The 20,491-nt window shown below is 40.0% G+C and overlaps 1 protein-coding gene across 4 annotated transcripts in view; it reads right to left on the bottom strand.

The window, feature by feature from the left end:
- The window catches only part of acsl3a (acyl-CoA synthetase long chain family member 3a), a 33,767-nt gene extending 13,654 nt beyond the window's left edge, over positions 1-20,113 (bottom strand). For 2 of the 4 annotated variants that reach the window (XM_044355056.1, XM_044355060.1), the window contains exons 1-6: positions 19,940-20,113; positions 13,733-14,323; positions 10,136-10,313; positions 5,134-5,243; positions 4,554-4,692; positions 1,010-1,160 (exon numbers count right to left, since the gene is read on the bottom strand). In XM_044355056.1, coding sequence (XP_044210991.1) covers positions 1,010-1,160; positions 4,554-4,692; positions 5,134-5,243; positions 10,136-10,313; positions 13,733-14,107 — 953 coding nt within the window. In that variant the 5' untranslated portion in view covers positions 14,108-14,323; positions 19,940-20,113. Of the gene's footprint in view, positions 1-1,009; positions 1,161-4,553; positions 4,693-5,133; positions 5,244-10,135; positions 10,314-11,651; positions 11,820-13,732; positions 14,324-17,832; positions 17,945-19,939 lie in introns of those variants that run through there. The other 2 variants (XM_044355057.1, XM_044355059.1) reach the window with 2 other exon arrangements.
- Between the last annotated feature and the right edge of the window lie 378 nt (positions 20,114-20,491).

Raw genomic sequence — 20,491 nt, 5'->3', positions numbered from 1 at the left:
TTGTTTAATCCGTACAAACACAGAAGTATAGAAATGACAAGTTGTGATTGTGCAGGGGTTTATGTACTGGACTATTTCTTGGCCGGAGGCAGTGACTTTTCTCCATTGGTTGCCTGGCAACCTCAGTGAAAGAAAGACTCAAGGAACTCTAAGTGGTAAAAAAAAATGGCTGCATTTATATATTACTTTTATCCAAAGCACTTTGCAATGTTTTTCTGCTGCTCATTCACGCACCAATGGCAGCAAGCTTCCACACAAGGCACTGGTGCAACCATTGGGAGCAATTTGGAGTTCAGTATCTTGCCAACCTTCTGGTTAGTGGACGACCTGCTCTGCTTCCTGAGCTACAGCTGCCCCACAACTTTAGCGCTTAGTGAGCTTTAGAGGGGGGTAGGCAGCTTTTGTTATCTTTGGACAGGTTTCCAGTCTTTATGCTAAGCTAAGCTAACTGGCTGCTGGCTGTTGCTTCCAAATTGATTATTTTACTCTAATTTAAAATATTTTAATATTTGTAAATACACTGCCTATGAGTAGCGTGGATGGGGCTACAACTGAAATTCATTGTGGAATCCTACATTATATAATGACAATTAAAATGAACCTTGAACCTTGATACTTACAGACATGAGAGTGGCATCAATTTTCTTGCTTACTGTTTCCCAAAAACTCAATCTATTCCTTTAAAGATGTTTGAACCAGTGCCAATACCTTATCTGTTTTGGTACTGATATGAAAATAATACTTTTTTTGATGCCTTGCCTTGAGGAATATAAAATGTTCTGAAAAACATTGTTTTCTATTTACCAATACAAAAGTTCTGACTACTCAAACGTTAATTGTTGAATAAGACAATCAGCCATACGGAAACATTGCCTAAAAACATACAATCTAAAATTTACAAAATTATGATTTAAATCAGGAACTATCCAATCAAAGTATAATTAAACTAAATTACAAATCTGACCAGACATTGATGGAAATGTGCTGCATGTATTTGTGTGGTGCCTACCACAGGTTGGGTATCCGCTCGGCCATTCCAGTGATGCCAGCAATAATGTTGCTATGGGAGATCATGACGCCTTTTGGGACACCTGTTGATCCGCTGGTGTACATGATGACTGCAATGTCTGAAGGCAGTGGCTGCTTACGCTCACGTGCTGCTGTATTATGAACAGAAACACACACATGATGACTACTACAGAACCACATTATTGTAACAACATGGTGCTGTGATTTGTGTTTATCGTCTTTATACATAAAGTGACCACACACATGACACACACAGGCTAAATTTTAATAGCCATGCACAAAAATGCATCCATGTTAAACACAGACACATTCATTGAATAAAAGTAATTGAGTAATTGCTTCTGTCAAACTAATAATTATTGGTGTATGTGATGCATGTGCACAGGATAAAGAGAGACAAAAGAAGATGCCTTGGATGTCAAAGGCCAAACAAATATTTAACAGAGTCTGTAACTCAATGGAGACTGTGAAAAAGTTTAAACACAGGGATGGAAAATTGTCAGCTGTCATATTAAAAACAATCAGGGCCCTCTTGGCACAATAGAAAGTTTATGTCTGAATGCGCTAGCCAAAAACATCATTTCCCCTCATCTACTCATCTCTCCTCTTTCGCTTGTCTTCCTCTTGCTCCCTTGAACTTGTTTCTTTGCTCTTTTTTCCTTGTCTTTGCTCTTTCAACTATTCTTTTCACCATACTGGCTGAGAAGCAATCCCTTCCTATAGCAACTACATTGTATAAGTTATGGGTTAAACATCCACAGTCCTCATCCTCTGCAAAAAAATGCATTCTTTAGTTGAGCCAAAACTATCAGAGGGCTTCAGTGGTCTGAGTTAGCTGAGTAGTGTGTATTTTTACTCTGGTATTCACTTGTAGGTTTACTGCTGATGTTTGTCCTGGCAAACAAACCTCTGCCATGGCTCAGTGAGAAACACAAAGTTGGGATTTTGAACTAAAGAAGACTGTTACTTGCAAAATACCCACTTAATTTGATTAACTCAGACAGTTGAAGCCTTATATTAGCTTCAGGTGAACATTAGAAAGCATTTTTACACAGAATAATGACTATGAATTGTGCCCACTATCTCTTCTACTGTGGTCAAGCTAGGAGGGAACGCTTCACAAAGTCAGTACAAAGAAGTGTAATGATTACAGCAACCCATAACTATAAATTCACCTATTGGCATGTTAACATTGTATAAAGTAGCCCTGCAAAAATCTGAACCTATTCTTTTAACTCAATTGGCAGCAAGCAATTAATCCTTATAATTGGTAAGCCATGCAGGTTTAAAAGCTTAGAATTATTTGCATTTGCAATGTGACCCATGGCTTGTTATCAGTTTTTCATATCAATAAAATAATGTTTACCAGCTCAAATATAATAAATATGCAGCAGCAGTTGGATAATATACTCATTCCGTGTTGTCCTTGGAGGCACACAGATTTCAAGGCCAGGGTATGCTTGAAATGTACTAGTTCATATGATGTGTGCCAGTCTGAAAAAGTGTTCATCTGTGTTCTGAAAGGCCAGTTGAAGGCTAACAAGCCTGCTGTCATAAACAGCGGTTAGATGGAATAATCATTCAAATGGGTATGGCGGCGTACACTTCAGACAGTCTTTCTGCAAAGGCATTCATGGTGTTGCCCTGGTTTGTACACAAGAAAAGTTGATGGAAATAGTTGTGTAAAGAATGAAAAAAAGAGTTTGAGAGAGAAGATTACTTTCTGACATCTGCACAGCTGGCCGATTGGTGTGTGAAGTAGATGTGCTAGTCTGATGAAAGTTACAAAAGTTGTCAGACGCTACCCCTGCAATTCTGATGACGGAAGGTGCGGGAGGAGGGCATTTCAGATACCATGCTACAAGCACTGTGGTTGAAGCATACTGACACCTTGGGATGACCTAACCTACAACTCCCATGATTCCTTTTTCTGTTGTTGCATCGTGTTGTGCAGTGGGTGGACTGTTTGCATCATTGTCTGCCAGTAGACGAGGGTCAATCAAGACTAAGCAAGGATGTGGTGCATGTTTTTTGAAATTAATGGATACATAACTAGAAGATAGTTGAAAAGACATTGACATGTATAGACGACAGGGCGCAGAGTGATGAGACTCCTGCCTTCTGATCCCTCTCTGGGACTCCTACTGTCTTTCAACAAGAAACAAAACCAGTTGGTGGTTTGCTAGGCTATCTGCACTCTTCATGTGGAAAATGAGTCTGGTTTTGTTTTTCCTCTCAGTTCAGCATCATGTGGAACACAAACAGAATTAAGAGGTCTGAGCACAGCAGGCCCTGAAAACCAAACAGAGGATGGAGGGAGCCATGAAGGAGCAGAAAGGAGAGTAAAGTAGATTACAGAAACAAGGGGAAGGCCTCTCGTCTTCCTCTTACTCAGATACGACGCATACATGTAGGAGTGTGTGCTCTGAGAGTTGATGTCATGTGAAGTTAACAGAACTGTGTGTAAACATGACCCTCCCCTATATCCTTGTGTTCCATCCTCCCTTTCTGAACTTACTTCCTTCCCTCTTTATCTGCACAGGATGGTACCAGCTTCTCTTGTTTTAGGTCAGTCAGTTCAAGAGGCCACAAAAAAAGCAAAAAGGATCTTTCCTTATCCATCCAATCTACTAACTGAATAAGCATCATATCGACCTTAATCTGACACAGATGTGAGCACTTCCTCATTCACATGACCTAATGGGACTTATACCAATCCTCCCCCACACCCTACTGCAAGGAAAAACCCTACTATTTAGAGTGGGGCTATATCAGTTTTAAGATCAATCTTCATCTGCCTTATGGTAATTCTTCATTCAACTTGATTTGCTAAAGTACTCCATAGTGGAGTTTCCAGTACAGTATTAATGAGATGGAGATGGAGAACTGGGGGTGTCCCATAATTTTTGTAAGTTTCCAAAACAATCTGACATTCACACCAACTTACTCGATGCAGTGATTGGCCAGGTGTGTGGAGGTGAGATATACGCATATTCTCTCTAAAGCTCTCTTCTTTCATTCTTCACACAACTACTGTCATCACTTTTTCTTTTGTACAAACAACACCATGAATTCCTTTGAAGAGAAACTGACCAAAATTGTTCTCCGTTATCCATATTTGAGCAAAAAAAATGGGTTTAAGAAGTGTTTTGTTAAAATATGGCCAACAACTTGCTTTTGCGTCATGTTGTTGCCCTATTTTCACCATGAAATATAAAACCTGCAACTTTTTGAGGGGAGTATTTGATTATCTGAAATGCAAGAGTGCATACATTTCTTCATTTTGAGTAAAGTGCCTTGGTCTTACCTTTGTTTGTCACTGCAATTTTATTTGTGTACACACACACACACACACACACACACACACACACACACACACACACACACACACACACATATATACAGTATATACATACATATACATACTAATAATAAGGAACTGTACAAACTAAAGTGAGCAAATAAAATACTAAAATTTTTTTTTTCTTTTTACCAAATGGACACAAACATACACAAAGGCATACCATTCTCCGGCCTGGCTCCCAGCTTCTGAACAGCAGCCATGTTGTGGACGCTGATGCCACGCGGGTAGCCGGGCCACGACGTTGGTGTGCTGTCCACGACTATGATATGCTGCAGCCTCGGAACTTCAATGAGGATAGGCTGACACGCACATACAAAAGTACAAAAGAGTGTGCACAATTATTACAAGCATACACATGAAGTGTATACATCAGCACATGATGGAAACCAGGTTTCTTCTTTGACAACTAACTACAAATCCCATGCACATCATCCTCTAATATTTGGGATAAGAGAGGATTAAGAGGATGATGTGTGAGATTTAGCAGAGGAGCTGTGTTTATGCCACCTTGATAAAAAGGGGAAATGAAACGCAAGAACGTCATTTGTCTTTAGGGATTATTTTTTGGGCCTTAACATCCAGCATGTGCACTTCTTATTTTTAAGTCTCTATGGTCACATACCACTTCTCTCTAATGCCTTTAGATTCCCTGTGATGATTGAAATATATGGAGACATTTATCAATCATCCAATTTCCAGTGTGTGTGCATGTGCGTGGGAGAGAGTGAATGTTTTCTAACCTTGAGTCTGGTCTCCAGGAGCTCTCTGCTGGTGAAGATGTGGGTAACCTGAGCCTCATTCAGCCCGTGAGCAATGGCTGGACCCCCCAGTGTGGAGTAGAGGGTGACCACTGAAACACACACACATAAAAAAACCCCATTATTATCAAAAATGAATCCAAAATATTCTAAAATAAGCAAAACTGATTAACTGGACAATTTTTTTGCTAATTTCTATAACTGTACTGGCCTTATTTCTTCACTGTATTTACACGACAGTCCTGTAGCACAGTAAAACATTTCTAAACATAATGTAACAGGCCCTGGTGACTGCAACGTAACAAGAGGCACATATCTTTAAGGTAACCCCGAGAAAGAACTGCCAAGTTGATTTCACTTAGTGATACAGAGCTTTGGTCCCTTTGGTGATGGATGTTAAAATCATATTGATTTAAAGGTATAATCCTTAAGATTTTCATGAAATCAAACCCCCGTCTTTTATACTATTTAAGGTCGGCATTCAGTAATTATCTCTTTATACAGTATTTTTCAGTGTTAATGACAGACTCCACCATTCCCATGCTGGATTCAAATTGCCTTCAGACACAAGGGATTCACAGGAAACCATGCTGCATTTAATCCATTTCTAATTATATTTCTATTGATATCAGCTTTATAAATATATAATATAAATATTGAGATTATCAGTTTAAAAGGCTACTTTCCCTTGGTGAGTTCAGACTTGTTTATGAAGGATCTTGTAGCAGAAGCATTGTCAAAATTCAAAGAAGCTTTTACCAAATTAGGCTACTGTGATATTGCTGTTTTTTCATATCGCTGTACATTTTCTAGGCAGCAATCACCATGTCAAAAAGAGTTATACTGTAAATCAGTGGAACCAGGTAAAATACTGACTAAATGACACTGACCCTTCTGCAAGAATACAGTACGTAGGTTTTCATGGAAAAACACTGGTTACTGGTTAGTTTAGTTATACTTCCTGGAATATAGCCATTCTCCAGAATATCAGCCAGATTTCTCGGCAAAGTTCAAAGAGAGTGGAAGAGAGCCCTTCCAGTAATATAGTCATTATAGTACAAGTGGCGATTCCAGTATAAAGAAAGTTTTTTCTAGTGTAATTTAGGCCCTTGACTGAAATGCTTGATGACGCAGTCAGTAAATTGTTTGGCTGAGAATAAATAGATAAAAAAAAGAAACATCTGTACACATGTATGTACGTAATAAATGGGAAATAACCTGACTTAAAATATTTATTTTTTAAATGCTCAGTTTTTTTATTGCAGTAACTGTTTGTGTGTGGACTGTATTTATGATATGTTTTGAGGGTGTACTTTGTGGTGGTGGTGGTGTGTGTGTGTGTGTGTGTGTGTGTGTGTGTGTGTGTGTGTGTGTGTGTGTGTGTGTGTGTGTAGAGTCATCATCTAGACAATGAAACACGTGTGAAGATGGACAATGTACGTGCACTCTGTCTACACAACTCAGCGGTTGTGCGTTGGCTCCTCCCATTCTGGTGACATCATCAGGCACCTCCAGAGGCCTCAGCAGAGCCTCCTAGCCAATGGGACACAAGCTCTCACTGCATTATAATCACTCTTTTGGGAATATAAACAGTATTGGTATGTGAGGGGGTGTGTGTGTTACGACTAAGTGCATGTGTCTGACGGAGTGCTGGTATGTGTGCTTGCATACATGCGTCCACATGGGAGAGTCAGTAGTTAGAGCTATTAAGGGTTAATGTTTGAATCCTTTTATTAAAATCAATGTCTTCCCCATCTGATGTGATGAATACGATACAGTTTGATGAGTTTAATTACATCATTTTCAGAATAAAATAATTACAAATTATGCCAAACTGTGTTGTGAAGATCTTCACAATACTGGTCAAAAGTAGGTGGACTGGGGTCGCCACATACTTTTCTGTGTAGTTTTAGTAATGGGTCATGGTTTGGTCTAGATCACCTACTCCAAATATAGGGGAACTTTAGTGCTGCAGCATACAGATATATTTTAGACAATAGTGTGCCTCCATATTTGTGGAAACAGTTTGGGGAAGACCCTTTCCCATCTCAATATGACTGTTAGAGCTATTTTTTGTGTTGGTTGCAAATTATATATTCCCAATTTTTTGATTTATGAGATGCTGTAATTTTTTTCTTTTGACTTAGGAATTGATGTCAGCTTAATATTCTGAGCAGTTATTTCTGGTTTTCTCGTGGTTAATCGGGTGATGATGATGAGCTGTGACAGAAGGAGGGAGTGAGTCTGAGTCTTCTTCGGCTAACATGTGGATGTCACGTTAGACTAGAAATGTTTTTTGTTTTGTTTGTTAAAAGTGAGAAAAATCTGCCAAGTCAAGGCAACAGAATCGCAGTCTCAGTCTTATTATTTGGACTGTTTAACATGTGAGTCAATGAGCGGAGCCCTTTTAAGGTGGTGCAGTTTAAAATGGCCGTTTTTATATAGGTTAAAAGAACAAAAAGACATTTGAAAGATCAGGCCATGACAATGACAGTGATTTTCTTGGTGTGGAAGAACTTGACAGGCCTGTGCAGAGCCCCTCACTACTTTGTGAACTATTAAGAGCAACTCCTTGCAGCCAGGTTCCAAAATCTCAGCAGTATAATTTAGGAATACAAAATATGGGTGTAATTCTCTGGTGTCCATATACTTTTGGCCATGTAGTGTACGTGCATAGAAAGATTCATTTGAAATCTGCCCTACATTTACGGTACTGCATGTACAGCTTATCTGTACTGAGTGTGCATATGTGTGTGTGTGTGCGTACATTGTGGTTGTGAAGAGATCAGAGCAACAGTAGCAAACAGCTTTCAGGTCAACACCCCAATTCCCCAGTTGCAGAAAATACGGACAGAGGAAGAGAAAAGGGATGAGAGGGGAAGAGAAGGAGTGAAAGGTGAGAATAACAGTAGAGAGGGAGTGAGGGGGGAGAGGTAGGCTAACACAGAATAACCATGCATCCCTACACTGACACAGACATGGGGGTTTATGGGACAGGGCTTAGTGACATCACATTCTTGCGTCATGGAGGTCCAATACTTCCTGCTCTGCCACTATGTGTGTGGATGAGGGCCATGACACCTCCAGCCGTGAGATCTAAACACGGGATTAGGCCCCAGAGTGACACGCACGAACCCGCTGTACTCTCTACAACTCATTTTTAATACAGAGAACATAGCAAACATCCTCGCTCCAGTAGCAAGTGATATGTACACAAATTCACATTTCTAAAATTTCACTTTTTCAGATAGCATTCCTAACAAATGACGTCTCGAAAGGGCCCCAAGAGTCACGTTTCCTCAACAACACAGAGTGCTTTAAAACCCTTCACCTGACATTAAAGCATAAAAAGCAGCCAAAACTGGAGTTATGAGGTTTCCATATGTCAACAGCAATATTTTGAGAATGAATGCAGTGTAACTGCTGCTCGTTGTATCCCGTCTATTTGATTCATATACTGTATTATGACAAGTGCAGAGAAATGATGAGCACATTTGCCTTTTGACAAAGAGCCAATATACAGTGAATATACAATGTACACACACACACACACACACACACACACAAAGTGTTTGAGTTCACTGGGGGCCTTTGGCTGACTCCTTGATGCTTCTGTCAACATCAGATGCTCACGTAGACTCTCTCACCCCTCCACTGACGCCATCACCCCTCACTTCTCTCTCTCTCTCTTTCCTCTCCTCTGTCTCTTCCTCCGTCCTCTTTAACTCCTCGCTACCCCCCGCATTATGTGTTATCCATGGCCCCCAGGCTTTCCACTGTCCTACTGTTTGTGTTTGGAAGAGAGAAAGATGCTTTATAAAGATGCTTTATTGCCTTCTACTTGCAGCGTATTTTCAAAGCATGACAGTTTAATGGAGCACAAACTAAAGTACACGGAGAGAATGAAGGGTTCTTTAAGGACAATCAAAAAGATTTAATGAACCTAAAGTGCTGCGGTGAATGCTCATAATAGAGAAAGTAATCTTTGGTACATAACATATTAAAGAGTAAATCAGTGTGTAATCCTTCAAGGCAGAAAGCTGCTGCTGTACTGCTCTCTATAAGTCGAACGTGCAACCAATGTGAGAATTTTAAACCTTCTCTGTGGTTTTTTATTGTTGACAAATGATTTAATACAAACATATATTACCTCTGATAGAGGTGGCATATAAACTAATGACCACAATACTTATAATGTTCTCTGTAACACTGTAACCAGCTAAAGCAGCCTTATGCTATTGATAAATAAGTCATTTAAACTTATTCAACTAAGGAAGCAAACTATTTTTTGGTCTGACAAGTACAGCACCTTACAATTCTGATCATTTTTTTCATCAGAAAAATTATGGCTACTGTGATACAAGCTGAAAGGGCCCTTTTTGGTAAGAATATAACTAATGTTTGAGTACATGACAGTGTACATGTCTAAAATAAAAATGTACTGTTGTGAGTATTGTGAGTAGTTTCCATCACAAGAATTTGAAACGGATGGAGAGGAGACAGAGTGAACAAGAAGAAATGGGACACTTATGTAACAGCGAAACAGAAGGGACAAATTGACCTTCTCAGCTGGGCTCTTCGTGTTACAAGTTGTACACTGAAACCACTAACATGTGCGCACACACGCAAACAGAAATGGCTATATATCAGTCTAATTCAGACACTTTTGGAAGATGCTCAGTGGGAACATCCCAACTGATGAGAACACAGTGTCTCCTTAAAAGTTGGAGTAGAGGACAATCTAAATTGAAAGTACATTGTAAAGTTCAGAATTTCACGACAAGCCATCGAATAGTTGTTGAGATAGTTCAGCCTGGACCAAAGTGGCAGACCATCTGACGACCGACCAACTGCCATCCCTTGGCGAAAAACTTAAGCTTGTAATAGAAATTAAATTACTTCACACCTTAGGTCCTTCTCACTAAGTGTTGACATTATTTTATCTATCTCTATCCTTCTGTTGAAATATTTACAGACAACTTACATGGGAAGTTGTACATGAAGCAGGCCTGGGCGGCTATGATCCACTCAGCTCGTGTCTCACAGAAGATGGCGATGTTGTTTTTTGGTCGCTGCCCCAGTGATGCCAGACCACTGCCCAGCTGGGACGCTGCAGAGAGGGTCTCCTCATAAGAGAGCCAGAGGTACTCACCAAGAACCACCTGCAGTGGGAGGAAGAGGAAGGTGTGAGAGAGAAGTATATTAAAGATAAAAGAAGTATTGTATTATCTATCAGCATGACCCTAACAGCACAAAGGACAGTTGAGGATAACTTAGTTTATTCTGTGTAGGAGGGAACATTTTTACCACAGGAGCACAGCACTGCTAGTTACATCCCACAGGCATATGTTTGGCCTGTTTTAAATTAAAATGTCACAGGGAAGGGAGCAATAGGTCACTATTGCCAAACACAACTACTTCCTCATCTGCTGTCATTCTCATGCTGCAGTATTTCATGTTCATCGCCAGCATGAGAAGATAAACATGGGCTTCTGGATATACTCTGCAACACTCATCCACTGATGACACACACAGATACACACACTCATAGTAGCTTCCTGTACATGCATTTGTGAGGTTATAGTGGCTTCTAATGGTTAATAAGTGGTAGTGCACATATAAAGACGCAAAGTAATGATGACTGTACAATACTGCTTTCCACTGGTTGGAAACAATGGCTAAGAGCTAAACAGCTAAGACACGTTCTCTTGCAGTAATACGTGTTTCAACAGTGGGGTTTAAATGGATTAGAAGGATCAGGCTTTTGGGATTAGTGTGGTAATGTAACTGCACATCAAAGTTGGCTCATTCCTGACTGTGCAGGCGCCATGCATACCTCAAACATACACATAATATTGCCTCACAGTGTTCTGCTTGGGCAAATTATGTGGTATGGTTTTTTTGGGGTTTTTTTTGAGAGAATCTGTGAATGCAGGTGTTTGTATAAATCAGCATATTTTCTATCAAAAGCACATCCAAAACAAAATGCTAATGGCTTATATGTGAGCACAAAACTGCCTTGAAACTGTCATCTTCTCTCAGCTGCATTTTTATTCCTTTTCCATACACCCACTCCTGACTGCTGTCTCCATCCTGCGTCCTCTTTTCATTCCATATTCCTACTTCTCTCTCTTCTCTGTACCCTCTCGACATTTGTAAGGTCAAAGGGATTTAGGGTGTCTAGAAGACTAACAACCTGTCTGCCAAAGGAGGTAACAATGATGGTAACTTTGAATATATTACAAGTGGTTTGTCTAGACAGCTGGTTGAAAAAAACATCACAGAAGAACATTTGAAAGGTGACATATTATAATTCTAAGAAGAGTTAGCTTACAGCTGGTTTTGCTCCCTAGTTATAATGAGGAATGCTGACCAATTAAAACAATCCTATTTTCATTCCCAGCACAACGTGACAAATGCAGAAAAAACATTCAAAATCAGTTGTCAGTTGTAGCAGCTTCTACTTCTCTACACCTCACACTCTCTGTAGTCCTTATTACCTTTCCAAAGCTGTCAGTCATTGACACCTTTTCTCCTTCACTCCTCCACACTCTATTCCTTCTACTCCTTCTGCTTTTTCTATTCTTTGTGAAACTTCTTTAAATTCATTGACATCACTGTCCGACCCTGGATATGCAATCTCTTATTCTGACGCTTTTCCATTCATCTCACCTTGTACCCTGCAGACACAAAATAAAGGATAAATCTGGTAATATTCTTTGTTTCTTATGATCAACAAATCCCATAAAAGACCAAAAAACTAAAAATGAACTGATCCAACAAACAAGTATGTGTAGCTAAAGCCCAATATATCTCTGTGCTACAGAGCTCCATCATTGTCCAAAACAATTAAAAAACACATCAGTGAGCCACACCTGCTCTGGGTGACATGTTCCTTCGTTACCATGAACATGAGCTCTTCAGCATATTTTATCCCACATATACCATCCTGCTGCTGTAAATGCTCATTAGCAGAGCAAATCTGCAGTTGAAAATAGTCCCCAAAAATGCACTTTTTTAGTCCAGTTTGAGTAACCTTTGCTAAAAACTACATTGCCCAGCTGTTTTAGTAAATTATTTAGCCTTTAAAAAAAAATTAAAGTATATATTTGTGACTTGTTTTTAAAGATTTTTGTATTCCTTAGGAAAGAATGAGCTTGAAGCTGAGTGTCACAGACAGATTAGGGATGTGAGAAATTATTGAGAGATTGCTGACAATAAAAAAAATGTATAGAATATTGCCAACTTAATCTTTTAAGGCCCCAACAACTCCCCCAAGTTTTGTCCTATGGAGCCATACTGAAGGATTTTTATTGGTGGTAACTTAGTAATATCTATACTGTATGCACTGTATATGGGAGATAGTATTAGTGAGAATTAAACCCCTTTAATTAGAATAATCATTCTTCTTCTGTACATTGTAATTAGTACAATTACTATTGAATGAAAAAATGATGAAATTACATTATTCCTTACTTTACTGGGGAATTTCTTGGATGCACTCTAGGGCCCCATGTGGAGAAATAATCCATCCAAACTAAACTGTGTTTCCTTTTTTTTTTCTTGTCCATGCCCATCCTGCTTCCTATTTATACCACTGTAAACGTCGTCCCCTCATACTGTATGATCAGTCATACAATCTCATCTCCAATTTCTCAACATGCCTGAACAACTGCTTATACAAATAAGGCAATTAATTCATTTATACTTCTATACTGACCATGTTATGTTATTTTTTGTATGTCTTTATATTGGACAGAAATTTAATTAATGACTTGTGTAGGGATGACCCAAATGCTTTTTTTTTTTCATTTTTACGTCCTCCTCTCATCTCGTCTACCCATGAAACCTTGCTTGCCCAATGCAACATCATAGGACATGTGACTACAGTTTTGGCAAGATGTCCAAAAAGTTGTCAAGCATCTGGAATTACCCAAAAAGCTAAGTGCCAGATATGCCAAAAGAAACTGGCACATCACAACTCTACAACGAGTTTGTCAAATCACCTGAAAAACATAAGTAGTTTCTTGGTTGTACACATAACACCATGCATTCAATTTTTTTTGTGGTTAAGCTATGGTTAATGTTAGCACAACTTACTAACTGTGTTTAGTTACCTGCTGTTTTACCTGATGTTACAATATCAACCATGGCTAACAGTTAATTGTCATCAGTTATTGTAGGTGCATCGACTGAAAATGAATGTCACAAAAAACACTTGACTCAATGATGAAGATATGTAGTAGTGTCTAAGTCTAAGGCTGTACTTTATTTAATTTCATTCCTGCCCCCGCCCCACCCTCATCGTAGCAAAGCTTAAAATAAATTCCAATATTTGCTGCCAAAGCGTCGAGGCCCAAAAAAAGGTATTCGTGACAGCCCTAGTCTTGTGTCAAAGCATCACTGCTGTTATTTTGTGCACTCTGCTTGCTACTATTAAAAGATTACAGACTTTGCATTTTTAAAGTACCTCTTATGTTGTGTCAATGCTCTTTATTTGTTCTACATTAACTGTTATGTGATTTCTTCACTTGCTGTATTCTGCTACTTTGACAATAACACTTTCTGCATCACTCTTTACCTTCTTGAACACCTTCCCGTTACTCTGTCGCTCATCCTCCTCGCTGATCACCTCCCTCGTGCCAAGACAGTCTCTATGTGGGAACCTCATGGCTGCGTACTCAAACATCTTATCCAGGGTGTCCACTCCCGGGTGCAGCGATGTCACCAGTCTTTTGGTGGCGCTCACAGCTCTGTAGGGTCCCTCGGGACGTCCCAGCACCGAGCGGGCCTTCTCTCTCTTGGCGCGCTCCTCCTCAGAGCCGTAGAAGACCCCGTCAGGTCGGGAAACCCAACAGAGGATGTAGGATGGCAGGAAGGTGATGAAGGTGTATATCCACACCATGAGGTGGAAGAGGAGCAGCAGCATGGGGTTCAGGTCCTCCTTCAGCTTCATGTTGGTGAAGCTGTAAAGTAGCTGAGGAGTGGTGAGGAGAGAGTGTGGAGGAAGACGAGTTGTGAGAAAAAGTTTCTGCTCCTGCAGTTGCAGTCGGTCCCTCTTTTCTTCAGTCCCCCACTCCTTCTTCCTTCTGTCTTTCTTAAAGGTCTTGATTCCACACTTGTTTTTGCTTGTACTCCCTGGGAATAAAATGGCCTCAGGTCCACACTAGGCCTGAAAAATGAAAAGAAAATGAAAAGAAAGAACTGACATTAATCCTTTATATTGTTAAAATAGCTTCAAAATGAGATCATGCTCATAACTATAACAATCCTGAGCTTCTGTAGCCTTAGAGCACAAGAACCTCAACACACTCAAAAACTGAAACAAAACAATGGGTCACATTTTTTCCAAGTATTCAGGAAAAAGCAGAGGAGAAATTTTGTTTTTGGCAAACCATGGTGTGACAAACACACCAGCTCTGTGTTTTTATATGTTCCTTTGCCTCCCTGCAACTTCTGTATCCAGTGCACCCCACAAAGAACACAGCACAACCGACTGTCAGTGTCACCCACTGTTAGTGTCACAGAAGGAAAAAAAAAAGAAAGAGAGCAAAAGAAGGAAAGAGAAGGAGGAACAAACAAAAAAGATTTGGAAAGTGAGGAAAGTAGAAGAGAAAGTGAAAAAAATGAAATGGAAAAAGATCGTCTCTCACAGACGTGAGCGAAACTAAGTGTGACACGGTGTGTAAGAGGTTTCTGACTGAGCGTAAGTGAGTGTGTGTGACAAGGTACAAGCCACTAGACAGAAGGAGATAGCTGAGAGAGGAGCAGATAAGTAGTAGCTCCAGTGTGTGTACTGCCAAGTAGCAGATCCACTTGCCACGCTGTGCCCATTACACTCTGTGACGTAAGATTTAGAGAGTGTAATGGAGTTTTACTCTGTCTATCGCACATTTCCTCTGGGAGAAAGGTGTGTGTACTCGATGTGTGCATTTTTCAAATTCTTCTCCCTTGCCTGCCAGTTTTGATTCTAACAATGTCTTTGGACGCATGGAAACTCCTTCAGATCTTCTAGGGTGGTGGTGGAGACTGTAACATACTGTATGTACTGTGGGTGCTGGCAGAGTTTGGGAGCTGTCCAGAGTTCTGAACAGAGATCAGTGTTTAGGTTATCTCATCACCACACCTGACATGCTTCCTGTCATCACTAGCTCTCTATATTCTAACAAATGTATGCCAACTCTATTCTTAGTATTCAAGATGAATTCAGCAACAACGTTTAATAGTTCTGGTCAGATACCAAAACAGTGCTTTTTTTGTTTAAAACCTTAATGTACACGTAGAAGTATAAACATGCATTTCGATAGGCAAAAATTTGATTTCAGAAACTGTCTGATCAAAGAATGAGTGAACAAGAAAATGAATCTGATGTGAATTTAATGCCAGTTTTTGGTATGTGATAGTTTTCATCAGTAGCGCTGGTGTGATATATAAATTGTCCCTATTAGTTCACTAATGACAAATGGTAGTAAACATTTTTTTTCTTACACATTAGTGCACATTTCTCTTGGTAGCTCACTTCTGATTTGTTTTCCCTAATTACTACAGTATGGACTTGTGATAACAACCAGGAAATGTGAAGACATCCACTTGGACTTTAGGAAATTGTGACGGCCATTGGTCACTGTTTCCAGGTGTTTCATAGTCCAAACAATTAGTCGATTAATTGAAAAAAACTATCAGCAGATTAATTGATAATGAAATTAATCATTAGTTGCTGCTCTATATAGATTTCACACAATGTATTTATTAAAAGTTGTGATAGGAGTAAATTTGGATCAGTAAGTGGTGCACAATATCTTTAATTCAAATAAATTTGTTTGATTTACAGCCCTTCAAGACTGTCCCGTTACCTCTATGACACAAAATTGTCAGCTTTATTTCTAACATTATTACTATAGATCATTACAAATATCATTATTTCAAATATTATTTGACTGCTGGTGATGTTTACTAAGCACAACTGAAAAATGGCCGGACTCAGCAATGATATCACATCACAACATGATTTTTGGGTTATAAAGTCCATACACAGCCATTTGAGGCCACCGGTGTGAGAAAGAACCTGATGTATATTGACGTTTCTGTTCAGTCCCTCATCAACTGTTTTTGTTATCATGCAGCAAAAAAAAAAAAAAAAGAGTCCCCTGTCAAAATGGTGTAAGTATACACACATACATTGTCTAAAGTCTCCCAACAGTCTATTTTAGCAGCAGCAATTCATTATTCATATGAGGGAGAGGCTCATCTTGCTCCGCTGAAGCACCACACCCTTCACCCTATTCCTCCAAAAACTGACCACTGACACACACACACACACACACACACACACAGAGTACCCACTTCCCTCCTGAATACACTCATCCCTCAAATGTCCTTTAGAGACTCATAAATAAATCAAAGATTCTACCAACAGTGTTCTCCCAGACTACCATCTGTTCCTGTGGGACATGGGCTCCTTTCTCTACAGCGCTGTTGTTCTGCTGGTGTCCTGTTACCCAGCCAGGCCAGGACGCCTTGCTTCATAACAGGATGCTACAGCTTACCAAAATGGATGTTTTACCCCAAGGCTGCTATTCTCCACTCTTAGTTTGCTTTTTTGACATTCTCTTGCAATACATATTTTTATGCGGGAAGTCAAGGTCGACGGCATGAAGGCCACAGTGGAGTGCAGTGGTCATCTGGCATAAACAAACTATCAGACTGGAGGAAAAGAATAAACAGAGCAGGATGCTGGCAGACTTCAACTTGTTCCACTGACATTTGGACAGCAGTTTTAGGTCATAAGACAAGCTTTAAATGCACTCAACTTTTCAATTTCCAGTATAGGTAATAATGTGAAAAATCTTTTTCTTGATGAACAGCTCAATGACGGGGTTTCTCAACTATGAATTTTCTTATGTGAGCTACTAAAGCGTTTTATTTTTGTCTCATAAAACTGCAGTGAGCTAAAAATCTATTTGCCACCACTATATCCTAATTCCCCTTCAGAGGTCACTGATGATTTATTCATTTTGGTGCTATTGTCTGCTGTTCTAACCAAACTGTTAAGTTACAAGATCTTGACTTGGAAGAAAAAGGATACTGTGTCCGGTAACTACATCCAGTAAATAGAATGGGTGTGGTCCATAACTACATCTCTCAGTTGCTTTTTGATGAGAGATGCTTTTTGAGTCATCGTTTAAATAGTGAGTCATGCTGATCACAATTTGCCAGAGTACAAAGAGGCCCAAAACCCAAAGAAAATCAGTTTACAATGATCTAAAACTGAGAAAAGCAAACAATCTCCATGTTTTAGATGCTGGAACCATTAAATGGCTTTTTTGCTTAATGAATGTCTTAAATAATCGATTATCAAAACTGCTGTTGGTTAATTCTCTGTTGAATAATCGTCTAATCATTTCAGCACTACTCCTGATTATTTGACACAACATTCATCAGGGAGTGCTACTGTGTAGTGCCAGTGCCAGGTACGACTAGTACGATTACAAAAGAGCAGAGAGATAAGGTGAAGCAGTCACTGATCAGAGAGGAGAACATTTTTGACTGACATTAACATAAAAGGCATTTTGCAGACACTGGGTCACTTTTAACATGCATCTGTGCGAGTAGAGCATCAATCACACAGTATCACCTGTAATTTCTTCCATGCATTACCTCCAGACCTGCTTAGCAACTTACCAGCCAAAAGAAACAAGTCCAGCCCCCTGGTGGTTTCAGACAAACAGGCTGGGTCTGGGGCTTTCTGAAAAATCCATACACGACCTGATTTACAAGTCCAACTCCTCTTTGTCTATGGAAAAGATCAAGAACCTAATTTCCAACACAGCAACACACAATAAAGCTTAACTATAATCTCCTACCTTTAAAAGCGAGAAATGGTTAGTCGCAATATGTAGTTGCTCAATGGGCAGCTTTATACAACAAGCAGGCGCTTTGCAGGCAGCCTCCACTTACTGGATTAATTGAGCAATATTGTGACATGGTCTACGTAGTGGTGGGGTGAGCAGGCATGTGTGTGTCTGTGTGTGTGTGTGTGTGTGTGTGTGTGTGTGTGTGTGAGCGAATCATTGCTTCCTCAAGAGATTGTGTGAATGGGGTCTTTTGTGTGCCGACGTCATCGTGCCTTCACCCACTCAGCTAAGCAGGCAGGCTGAAGTCTTGCAGAAACTTCAACGTGGCCATTGTGGCGAAACGACGCAACAGCACACGACAAGGTCCCAAGGGTCAGACTGTGTGTGTGTGTGTGGGTGCAGGGCAAATATGCACACATTAAATGCATTTGCCCATTTGAAAATAATGACATAATCAAAAGCTTGCAAAAGAAGTAAGGAGTTTTACGTGTGATTTCGCTGAGAGAGTGTAAGCACAAAACACAATTGGTTGGATTATGTGGATCAGACTGCAGCTTTTCTCTGCTTCTGTGTGCACACGGTGACACAAACTGCTGGCGAACATGCCAGTCACCAACCTATTCCTTTCTCTGCTGTAAGCTCTCTTAATTCTCCTGAATTTGGAGTGTGGTTATTTATACAGCAGACAAACAAATCAATGGTATCTGATAAAATATAAAGTATATGCATAGAATTAAAAAGGAGAAAACATTAACTTTCAATCAACAGACTCCTGAGTTCAAGATCATATTTAGTTAAATTATGTTTTATAACACCATAATAATAAGTCTAGTGTCTTCCTCACTTGCACTTCTAAGAAAATTTGTTTCCATGGAGGAGGAGGAGTGTGTGTGTTTGTGTTTTTTCAAATCACATCGGACCATCCCTGCAAGACAATAGCATCTCTGTCTGTAGGTACAGGAGCACTCTAATGGACCTGCATGATTTGATAACCATTGCCACAGGCCAGCTCACTTCAGCTGCGCAAACAGATACTAAAAGTAGAAAGCAGCTTGAGGTTGTAAAAGTTAAAGAGTCAAAGACTTTCAGTACTGGGTTTTGTTTAAAACACAGGATGTTATAAAATGTGTCCTACTTGTTTGCATTTCATAAAATGTGTCTTACAAGGAATCTAAAAATATGTGCTGGTGTTTATAATAGTTCACTCCATCTATAAATATTCACTTTTCTGCGCATATTACTGCTAGTGAGAATGCTCACATGTTCTGCATGAAAAACCACAATAGTTAATAATAATTCCTTATCAAAGTGTCTCACTGAGCACAAAAGACACAAGTATCATATTGTAGAGTCTAGATATCATCATGAGTACAGTGCTCTCAGCAGTGAGCCACAGATGGTCAAGCTGCAACATCCAAACAGACTTACCGGTGTCAATTATACCATTAGGCCTACCTCTAAGTAACTTCCGGTTTCCAACTTCAAAATAAAACACCTCGAAATGTGTTGTATTTAAATTCATGTAAAACACCGTTTAAGACGCAGAAAGTAATATATATCGACTGTAACAACACATAATTGTCATTGCAACTATGTTGTAACATAGCTGCACACATTCACATTCATAGCCTCAGCTCTCAGGTAAGGTGAGAAGTTGTGAATTAGCCCACCCACCGCATTTTGATAAGCTATTCTTTCTAATATGGCTTATTGATAACTAGCAAGGTAGAACCGTAGCAAGCAACATTCGCGAGAACATGAAACCAGCGAAACAATGTGAGTCAGAAACGAGACTCCTGTTTTATTTTTTTAAACGAATAAACTTCCAGATTGGTTCGTGTCTGTTTCGGAAAGCTTGACGCAGCTGCAGCATCCCGCACATCTGGGTATAAACGCGCAACACGAAACTGCAGCTAAACATCGATGAGACGTACCTGTGAATGTGTCCGCCTCCGCCCGGCCGTCAGTTTTTCAGGTTACAGACAGACAGAGCCGACTTCCAGCCTCGCAGCGTTCAAGCTCTGCAGGTGAACTCATCTATCTCTTCATATTGTGCTTTACAATATGAGCCCGGAAGTGTCACGCGCGTCGTGTTGTGTGTTGGGAGAGTGGGGGGGCGGGGGGAGGGGGTGACGATCCCAGCGTTATTCCAGCGTTATGATTGGACTCGTGGAGGTGGCGCGTGCTGGGGGCCGGGCCGTGACTGTATGGGTTACTGACGGTCACATAGAGCTAGAGCCCACGCGCACGGCGCTCCCATACCATACCATACACCAGTGTCCTCAACCTGGGGTCGGGACCCTCACAAGGTGTCGCTGGATTCATCGAAGAGGTGATGAGGAGATGATAGGACAGGATAGGATAAAAAAAAAATATATATATATATATAACATACAAAATTGTGATTTTTTTTGTCAAGCTTTCTTCTAATTTTTGCTTTATTTCGTGTGGATTTCTGTATTTTACCTCCTCAAGCTTCTAAAAGT

This window comes from Thunnus albacares, chromosome 6 (genome assembly GCF_914725855.1).
Source record: "Thunnus albacares chromosome 6, fThuAlb1.1, whole genome shotgun sequence".
Classification (NCBI taxonomy): domain Eukaryota; kingdom Metazoa; phylum Chordata; class Actinopteri; order Scombriformes; family Scombridae; genus Thunnus; species Thunnus albacares.
This window is presented reverse-complemented; position numbering and strand designations above follow the sequence as displayed.